Here is a 10,421-nt window from a genome sequence, read left to right on the forward strand (position 1 = left end):
TAGATTATGTATATCATTGTGTTTTCTTTGAATTTTTTGACTGCCGAGAGATATTTGATTCTGGGGGTTGCTAAGATAAACCAACATAAAGGTATCTGGACTTTAAAATTTGGGTCTAAGGATATGTTGAAAAGAAGTTCTTCTTTCGTTTCCACAGAGGATGAGAACCTATGGAATCCTTCTAGACAAATGTGGCTTGATAGACCAAGATTCCCTGAAAGATCACTGTGAACATCCCCCAAATACTTTCCCAACAGAAAGCAGGAAACAGTTTGGAGAGAACTATGCTCAAACTCCCAAATATTGTTTAAAAATGTTTGTTTACATTTAAAAGGGGATATGTTATAGAGATGGATACTTTGCATTGATATGGATCTTGACCTATTGATATAAATTTAAAGTAATTTTGTTATACTGTGTATATCTATTTCTGCTCTTGATTAAGGTATTATGTTTGTGCAGCTTATTTAAAAATGCAATGTATAATTAAGAAATATAGGTTAATAGATAATCATCTATAATAGTCAAGCTTGTATTTAGTTAGGTTCTCTATATATAGAGAGATATATTTCAGTTAGATAGGTATTCTTCAAATCTTTCAGAGATTTTCAGAATATGGCATTTAAAATGTTTTAAGGACTTAGGACTTTTCATGACATGAGACACATTTGCTCCTGGCAGCACTAATTACTTCAAGAGGATGAGGGGCATCAAAGAGGCTCCTCATGGAGTTTGTTAGTCATTTGGGCAAGAAACTGCTTTTGCCTGGCATTTGCTTGATGTTATGCTGCATGAACTGACATGCAGGACCCACAGAAAACTAACTGCTGAATTTGCCAAAGGGTGAGACAGTCCTTTGGGGTTCCTGCTTTGTGAAAAAGTCTGCCAGACACTATGGGCCTGTAGGATGAATATGGATGCCCCAACGGTACAGAAGAACTTTGGGTGACTGTCCAGGAAGCAAGATGTCTCCATCATTTCTAGAGTTTTGGAAGTATCTTACAATGTACTTCCTGTTTACTTAGGTAATATTATATTCTTCTGTAATCTTCAATGGAATTGAAGAATAGATAGTTATAGTTTTCCTTAGTTATGATAAAAGATAAAGTAGATATAAATATTGTAACTATAATTCTTACTTGATATCTGTTTTGTTTTATGTAATTTTACTATATTAAAGCTAAAACCTTCCATTTTATTTAAACAAAAAAGAGGAGGTGATGTGGGATTCCCCTCTTTATGCTATGAATACCATTGGTTAATAAAGAAACTGTCTTAGGTCTGTGCAGGGCAGAATAGGGTAGGCAGGAAAAACTAAACTGAATGCTAGGGGAAATAAGGTAGAGTCAGAGAGAAGTCATGGAGCTACCACCAGAGACAGATATGCTGAAACTTTGCCAGCAAGCCACAGTCACATGGCAATACACAGATTAACAGAAAATGGGTTAAATTAAGATGTAAGAGTTAGCCAATAAGAAGCTAGAGCTAGTGGGCCAAGAAGTGATTTAATAAATATAGTTTCTGTATGATTATTTTAGGGCTGAATAGCCAGGAACAAACAAGTGGCCTCCAACAACAAATAACACTGAAAAACCTGAAATCTCAAAGTTTAGACCTTGATCCTTAGAAATCAGCATTCAACTACTCTGGAGCAGATTTCAGACATCAATATTTTAACCTCTGATGGTTCTAAGTGGCACCCAAGGGAGAGGACAACTGGTATACCTAAACTGGTAATTGCTTGCAGCACAGCACACACCTCATCTTCCATGCCCAGCATAAACACTGTTTACCAAATCAATCCCATTTAGCAAAAGCTGCTAAAAGATATTTGGTTATAAATGATGCTGGATTAATCCAACATATATATTTTTAAAATGTCTTGATTCAAAATTTAAGTAAAAATGTATGTTACTTTGGAGAAGAGGTTTTGCTTTTGTCATAGGAAATGAGAGGCTGTGGATTCGTTCTGAGCTAAGAAAAATCAGGTTTGATCAAGGAAGACCCCCTGAAGAATCTCCAATAGGAGCAGATGGACAAGATGATCCAACATTTCAGAGGACTTCTGTTGGAGTTTCCTCTGAGTTCTGCATCCAGAACAGTTTCAAGACTGCTGGCTGAGATAATCAAGCCTCATAGAATATTCCCTTCAGGACTTAACTATAATTCAAAATTTTGTTTAGGTCCCCATAAGATTATCAGCACCCCAAATCAGCAGGAAGTAGCCTGGAAAACTATGCCCACATTCCCAAAAAATGGATTGTGGATGTTTTTCTTGTTTAGACTGTTGGTAACAAGTTGTTATAGATAATGGTCAGGAGAAAAGCTAAACAAAGGATATTAGATTCAGAGTTCTTGGGATTTTTTTTAAAAGGGGGACTGTGGGACAATGATCTTTTATCCTGTCACTTGTATTATTTTTAATAAAAGGCTGATTGGCCAATAGACAGGCAGGAAGTAGAGGTGTGTGATGAAAACAGGAGAATTCTGGGAAGAGGAAAGCTCAGTCTGCAATTGTCACCCAGACATAGAGGATGCAGATGAGAAGGCCTCACTAATGAAAAGTACCAAGCCACATGGCTAACACAAGCAAGAATTATGGGTTAAGATATAAGAATTAGTTAATAAGAATCCTGAGCTAATAGGCCAACCAGTTTATGATTAATGTAGGCCTCTGTGTATTTCTTTGGGATTGAACAACTACAGGACCTGGTGGGACAGAAACCTCTATCAACACACTGTTACAGGTCTGTAGGCACAGTTTTACTATTCTGATCTCCTGCTCCCAAATAACCGTCAGTCACTTCCCAAATAACCAACTCAGAGACTTAATATAAATTGTAAATTCTCATCAATAGCTCAGGCTTATTACTGACTAGCTCTTGCAACTTAACCCATTTCTATTAATCTTTGTACTGCCCTGAGGCTTGTGACTTTTACCTCTATCCCATTTTGTGTCTGACTCTTTCTCCATCTTCCTGGTAACTCCTCTGACTCTGCCCTTCCTCATCCTCTCATTCTCAGTTTGACTTTCCCACCTAACTTTATCCTGTTCAATTATTGGCCAGTCAGCTTGTTTATTAAGCCAATCATAGTGACATGTAATCACACAGTGTACAGAAGGACTATTCCACAAACAACACAGGACCCTTTGAAGAGCTCAGAGAACCAACATGGAGAGGGATTTACCCCTAGACCAGGCCACAGGATTATCTGTGTGAAAGAGTGCCCCTTTCCTTGGGTCTCCCTAAGAAGCTGAAAAGGAGAGCTTTGGGGGAAAATGACTCTTTGTACCCTAATGCTGCCAGTGAGAGGAAGGAGACCTCCAACTGAAAACCAGATATAAACTCTGGATCCACCACTTACTTGTCATATGACCTTGAATAAGTCACTGAAGGTTTTGGTGCCTCAGTGTCCTCATCTGTAAAATGGAGAAATTGTAATATTTAAGGTCTATTGAGAAAGCCAAATGAGAGTCTAGGAAAGTCAACCATGGGAAGCCTTAGTCTTAGCCCAAAGGCTGCTCATCCACTGCTCTTATGGTCTCTCTTTTCAGCTTAGAGCAGGTCCACAGGGCTGATCTGCCCACTGGATGGTCTGTTGATATGAGTAAATGACCCAGGGAGCTGAGATCTGAATATTCTCAGCTTCCCAGAAGCCCTTCTTCCCATGAAGGACAGTGAAGACCCTGGGACCAGAAAGATGGCTCTGTGGGTAAAGTGCTTGCTCTGCGGGAATGAGTTTAGCTTCCCAATGCCCACATAAAATCAATGAGTATCTGCAACAGGAGTATTCCGGGGTTTCACTGGTCAACCCACCCAGTCAAATCAGCTCCTTGTTTTCAGTGAGAAACCGTTCCCGCTGAAAATTAGCAGAAGCAATTGAAGAAGACATCCCAACAGTATCAGCTTCTCACCCCCAAACACAGAGATGATTACCCCTGAACACACATGTACATAAACACACCACACACTCACACACTCACACACACACACACACACACACACACACACACACACACACACACAGGATTAAAGACCCCTTGGTCAGGCTGCCTGGATTTGTATTCTTAAGCTATGTGAGCACAGACAGGCTGCTTCACCTACTAGTGCCTGCACATCTGCATCTACAAAATGGCCTAACTACTCTCTTTGGAATATGAAAGTCACAAAGTTCATGCAACCATGGGACTCTGCTGTAGTCACGATGGCTGCAGTTACTGCAGACACTGGCACACGCCCTCTCATCCATGGTCTCTAAACTACACTAGCCTCCTTTCTCTCCTCTAGCCTGGCAGAGCACAATCCTTTCCCAGACTCTGACACCTGCCCTTCCCTCTGCCCAGTCAGTTCTTCCCCTTCAGAGATACCTCCCTTGATAATCCCAAATGTAACCACAGCTTTTTCTTTTCCTTGTGTGTGGCAGCCATTACCACTGTCTGATGAAGGTCTTGGGTGGAATGGTCCAAGGCAGTGGACTATGAACTTCCCTGAGCCCACTAATATTAGGCTCCAAGACAACAGAGAATCTGACAGATGACTGTGTTCCCAGTGTGTAAGACAGGTCTGTACACATGTAATATGGAAATAGTACACAGGAGGAATGCTGTCTTAGAGAGGTGGGCTTCACGGTCCTCAAAAGATGTGCTTCCCATAACATGGACCCCTCTAAACTGAGACATTTGCCTGCCCTCCCTGTGTTGGCTTACCACAACCTGATCTATAGGCCGAAATAACTGCCTTTTAGCTTCTAAATGTTCAAGTTTCTCAAACTCTGCTCCTATGATGGAGAACTGGAGAGAGAGAGAGAGAGAGAGAGAGAGAGAGAGAGAGAGAGAGAGAGAGAAAGGAATCTAAGTCAGCAAGGATCCTCAGGGTCAAAGACACTGGGAAAGGATATTCACACACTTGGGATTTAGAGCGCTCAGAAAAATCTCTCCAGAGCCCAACAGGGAAAATGAGTATCAAACCCCAGTGTGCTCTGTTTGTCAGACTCAACCTTTGAACATCTGCATCATGAAACATAATTGGAAAGTTAGTGTTCTGGCCATTTGACAGAGCTCAAGGAGGCCTAGAGGAGAGGGGAGGAAGGATTGTAGGAACCAGAGAGGTCCAGGACACCACAAACATGGTCCACAGAATCAACTAAGCAGGACTCACAGAGGCTGAAGGGACAATCACAGGCCCTGCAATGGTCTGCCCTAGGTCCTCCGCATATACGTTATGGTTGTGTAGCTTGGTGTTCCTGTGGGACTCCTAACAGTGGGAATTGGGGCTGTCTCTGACGCTTTCACTCGCTCTTGGGACCCTTTTTGTCATACTGGGTTGTCTTGTCCAGGCTTGATATGAGAGCTTGTGTCTAGTCCTGTTGGAACTTGCTATGCTAAATTTGGTTGGCCTGCTCTTTTCTGAAGGAAAACTGAACTGGATCTGAGGGAAAGGAGAGGTGGGGTAGGCTGGGAGTGTGGGGTGGAGGGAGTGTGGAAGCTGTGGTTGGGATGCAATGTATGAGAAAAGAAAAAACCTCAAAATGTTAGTCATCAAGTCCTCCCGTTTACAAGTGCATCCAGAAACTGAGTACCAGAGGGCCATGGGCTCACTCAGGATCATGCAGCCACCTCCAGAATCCTTATACAGTGCATGCTTCCCAGTCCCTGCCTGTGCCCCAATGAGCTGCTTAGCTATGGGTTTGCAAGAAGTCAAAAGCTGAACACAGTCCCCAGATTCCAGTATCAGTTTGACAAAAATCATAGGACTCAGTGCACTGAGTGAAGCTTGCTCTCAGTCTCACTGCTCAGAAAATGATCCATTCAACAAGCGTTTATTAAGCACAATGTGGCAGGCACTGCACGTTTTACATGAAACAAGATACGGCTGTTCAGACAACTCATAACACAATGATCCGTAAGGAAACCAAGATTGATTGAACTGTCCTTGAGAAGCCATCTTTGAAGCAGGGGAGTGTATGCACAGTTCATTTGCTTTTGTTATAGTTTTACATTTGTGCAAATGAAATCACTCCAGAATAAAGTACCCTTCACTGTGTTCAGCACAGAGAAGGAAAGACAGACAGGTGGGCTCCTTTGTGAGTCCCTCACCCTATGCATGCGTCTGGTCATTTGTCACCCCTGGCTTTTGCATGTGGGTTGAAGTCCATTTCATTCGCTCCTGGCTGCAAACAAAATCATCTGCTTCCAAGCAGGATTTTGGTGTTGAAACATATTGAAACATATTGCATCTAAAAGTCCCTAGAAAATGTGGTTTGCAGAGGCCATGTGTCCCTGAAGCACTCCAGACAAGAGGTGGAGGTGACAGGGCTGTTATTCTAGGAGGCCTTTCAATGAACAGAGAGCCTTTGTCTAGCAACTAGGACTGTTGCCTCCTGTGATCCTAGAAGGGTCCAAGAGACAAAACTAATGGAGTGTCAGGCTTGGGAAGTCTGACTCTAACACTGTGGAGGTGAAGCTAGCTTTCAGTGTGCCCTGGAAGTGTGACTGACTGATTGAAAGAAAGCTGAGAAATCAGTAGTTCCTCAAGGCCCCCTGTCCAGTGTGTTCCCTAAACCACGCTGCTCAGAATACGAAAGTGTGCTCCAAAACCCAGCTGTCTTTTAAGAGCACGCTGAGGCATTGCCAGGAGCAACACTCACTGGGGTTTTCACCAGGAGCAATACTGAACCAACCCACAACACAAAGGGGACTGCCCCCACCCGCAAGCACATGACCTGTGACCTCATTGAAAACCAGAACAAATCAGGAAGACATCCCAGGCCCAGGAAAGGGCCCCAACCTAAGCTAAACAGAGCACCGGGCTACAAACCTAAGTCTCTGGTAAGTCACAGTGCACCCCAACTACTGCCCTCAAAGAGCTGTGATTTAAAAAGCAACCCAGGCACAAATCACAGAACAAGCCTATGTCAGGAAGGTTAATCTGATGTATGCTATTAAAGGACCAGGGTTCTTTCTCTCTTCCCTAATGGGAATACTTTTCTGAATAAACTCAGAATATCTGAGGTTATTACAACAGCCTTGGCTAATTTTCTCAGCTGAGAATCGTTTGGTTTCTATGCAGCTAGACTACAGAAAGCATATGCACACTGGGAGAGTGTGTGTGTGCGCGTGCGTGAGTGTGTGTGTGCATGTGTGTGTGTGTGTGAATGCCTGCAGTTGTATATTCCCATGAGGGTGTTTCTAAGCAGTTTTATGGGAACAGTTGGGGGTGAGAGGGGAGATTTTGCCTAAGGAAACCTCTTCTTCCTCACAGTTAAGCTCCCAAACAGATTGGGCAGCCGGTTCACCGTCTGGGGTGGTTGGAGAGATTTGGGACATGTGATCGAAAGGCCCCTCCTCTTCCTCGCCCACCTCCCTGTCTCCAGAGGACACCGCATTGGGGATCATGTGGACATAGGCAGCAGCGACATCCTTATGGAAGACAGTGTCTTGATTGTAGGAGATGAGTTCATTACTGATGTTCACAGTCTGCACGGGGGTCCGGAAGCAGAAGTGGTTGCACCCCAGCAACTGGGAGAACACCTTCCGGAAGTCAGCGTTGAAGGCATAGATGATGGGGTTGAGAGAGGAGTTGGCCCAACCAAACCAGACGAATATGTCAAAGGTGGTCTCACTGACGCAAGGGAATCCAGTCCTTGGGTCCTGGGCATCCCCACTGCTGCAGAAAGGAACCATGCAGTTCAGGATAAAGAAAGGTAACCAACAACACACAAAGACCCCCATGATCACTGACAGTGTCTTGAAAACCTTGGTCTCCTTCTTGATGGATGCTCGCAGGCTGGGGTCAGGTTCGCAGGCCCCACGACTCCGACAGCTCTGAGCATGCTCAGCTGCCCTCTCCAGGGAGGAGATCCGGCGGATCTGCACCTGTGCAATGCGGTAGATGCGCGTGTAGGTCACGATCATGATGGCTACCGGGATGTAGAAGCTGATGAGCGAGGAGGAGATGGCGTAAGTTCGGTTCAGGCTGGAGTCACAGTTCTCCGCCCTGCCTTCTCGCTCCCAGCCTTCCTCCCAGGGCGTCCCATTGGACAGTAGGCCCTCTCGGCCCTGGGAGCCTGCCTTGTCTCTGTGCCAATTGAGTTGGACCGGAATGAAGGAAATGAGAATGGACAATGCCCAAACCAGGCCTACCATGACCAGGGCTACGCACTGGGTCATCTTGCGCTCGTAGCGGAAGGGCCTAGAGATAGCCCAGTAGCGATCTACACTGATGATACACAGATTCAGGATGGAGGCAGTGGAACACATGATGTCAAAGGCCACCCAGACATCGCAGAAAGCCCCAAAGGGCCAGTACCCAGCCACCTCAGCCACGGCCTTCCAGGGCATGACCAGCAATGCCACGAAGAGATCCGAGACGGCTAAGGAAACGATGAAGATGTTGGTCATCTTGGCACGCAGGTGGCGGCTGCGTACAATGGCTGCACACACTAGCACATTGCCAAGCAAGGTCCAGACTATGAGGAGAGTCAGGAGGCCGGCGGTAACCACCTGCGCGGGTCCCAGCGGGGCCGCTGAGTCCCCTGGGGCGCCCGCCTGCGCCAGCTGCCGCAGCAGCAGACCCAATCGCGCCCGATGCGCGGTGCCATTGCGCCCAGGCGGCAGCATGTCGTTCTGGGTAGCACTGGCAAGTCAACCCAACTTCGACCCTGCGCCCCCCTAGAAGCCCCATCTGGCACCCCAGAGGGTGCTCAGGGCCCTGCAACTGACCGTTCCCGGACCCGAGGGTCTCTCACCCTGCTCTGTACTGGATCCCGGAGTGGTCACCGCCTCGCGCGCCTCTGGTTCCCGCGATGGAGCAGGAAGCGACCGGTGCCCGCGGGTCGCCTTGGGCTGTGATCCTGCGGCGGTAGAGAGTCAGGGGCCGCTGGGGCTGCTTCTGGTTCTCAGTCGGAGAAGCTTAGAGCGGCCGCCAAAGGGGGCGGGGGCCCGAGCCGCGGGCACCGGACGCTCTCTGTGGTGGCTGCCAGGTCCCGCGCGCCCGCCCTTATCAGTCGCGCGTCTGCCGCTCGCGCGCCCTCCCACCTGTGCCCTGGCGCCTTGACTCTCCGCGTCGTTGCGTCGTTTTCCGAATCCAGAGGCCACACACAGGTCCGAGAGAGGCCCCAGTGTCACACCCTTGTGAGTTTGGGAAATACCTTCATTTCCCCAACACCAGAAGTCTCTTCCCGGCCACCTCTGGGGCTCCAGCACTGGCCACGTTTGTAAAGACAAGTGGAAGAGAGGTGGGGATAGCAGGGCTGCCTTAGATGTCGCAGTCGCGTCCTGAACCATATTCTGGGTTATAGGACCCTGAATTCTCTACTTAACTTTGCTGATCCTTGCTTTCTTCTCCCAGAAGGAGAGACAATGAGGTCTACTCCCCGGGTGCGGAAGAAGTTGGGAGAGTCACAGAGAAGGTTCTCAGGAGATACTGGCGCCTGAATCTCACAGCCATCTGAGACCCAAGTCTCGACAAAAGTACTTCCCCACCAACCCTCATCTTAGAGTCTACCCTCCCTTCCTAATTTTGGATGTGCTCGATTTACCGGGGAAGGAGGGTGGCAGGTGACTCAGTGCTTCACAGAAACTAACGCTGAAAAAGCCACAACTGGAGAGGGAAAGGGAAGCAGCGGGGTGAGCGAGAAGAGACAGCAGTGTTCCCCAGCCTTAGCGCGGCTCTCAGATACTGTGTCCCTCATGATGTTCCTGTCTCTCTGGTGATGTTGAACTCAGTTGCCAGGGAAGGAAGCCCAGCTGCTCGCTCTCCACCCAGATGCGCCTGCGCTTTGACCAGCTCCTCAGAAGCCCTCGCTACTGAGCCTCTTTTGCTCCTTAACCTTCTTGCTCCTGATTTTCTCCTGGGAGAGATGGACAGATCACCTCTCCCAGTGCCAGAGCACAAATTGGACAGTCCCGCCTCTACTCTGCACCACCGGGGGCCTTGTCTCTGAATTCCTTATGGTGTCACCATCCCAGTCTCCAGGCTCTGACCTGGTCCCTTGCCCATCCTCCACTCAACCACAAGCAGAGTTCTTTTCTGCTTTGTGATTGGTTAGCAAAATAGCACGGATCCTCCTGGCTGAGAAGTTTCCCATGGCCTCTGGCCAGGCATACATGACAGCTCATCAGTTTGCCCTTGCTCCCCTCTGCCCATGGCCCCTACTGCTTCTCCTGAGTTTCCTCCACATTTGCCCTGGGTTTGAGAAGGCAACGGTACCACTTCAAAGAAAGGCACAGATGGGTCAGGTGGGAATTCCCAAACCTGAACTAACCTGTACCCTGACCCAGACATCTTGGAGGGGAACCTCTCATGATGCTAAAAAGAACTGGGATTGTTAGGAATAGGCTCGAAGTCCCGCCAGTCATTGAACAACTACTAGATGTGAGGCCCTAATATAGGTGCATGGGCGGAGAGGCAGGTGGATGA

General features: G+C 47.2%; 1 protein-coding gene across 1 annotated transcript; it reads right to left on the reverse strand.

The window, feature by feature from the left end:
* Positions 1–5,804: 5,804 nt before the first annotated feature.
* Drd5 (dopamine receptor D5) lies at positions 5,805–9,704 on the reverse strand. The gene has a single exon (XM_048415248.3). It carries the CDS (start codon positions 8,618–8,620, stop codon positions 7,190–7,192), a length of 1,431 nt encoding a protein of 476 aa, XP_048271205.3. The 5' UTR covers positions 8,621–9,704; the 3' UTR covers positions 5,805–7,189.
* Between the last annotated feature and the right edge of the window lie 717 nt (positions 9,705–10,421).

Source organism: Myodes glareolus, chromosome 8 (assembly GCF_982192425.1).
Source record: "Myodes glareolus chromosome 8, mMyoGla1.1, whole genome shotgun sequence".
NCBI classification, from domain to species: Eukaryota; Metazoa; Chordata; class Mammalia; order Rodentia; family Cricetidae; genus Myodes; species Myodes glareolus.

Bases quoted from the DNA above. Each gene is read 5' to 3' on its own strand.
- Drd5 (XM_048415248.3), bottom strand. From the start codon at position 8,620: ATGCTGCCGCCTGGGCGCAATGGCACCGCGCATCGGGCGCGATTGGGT.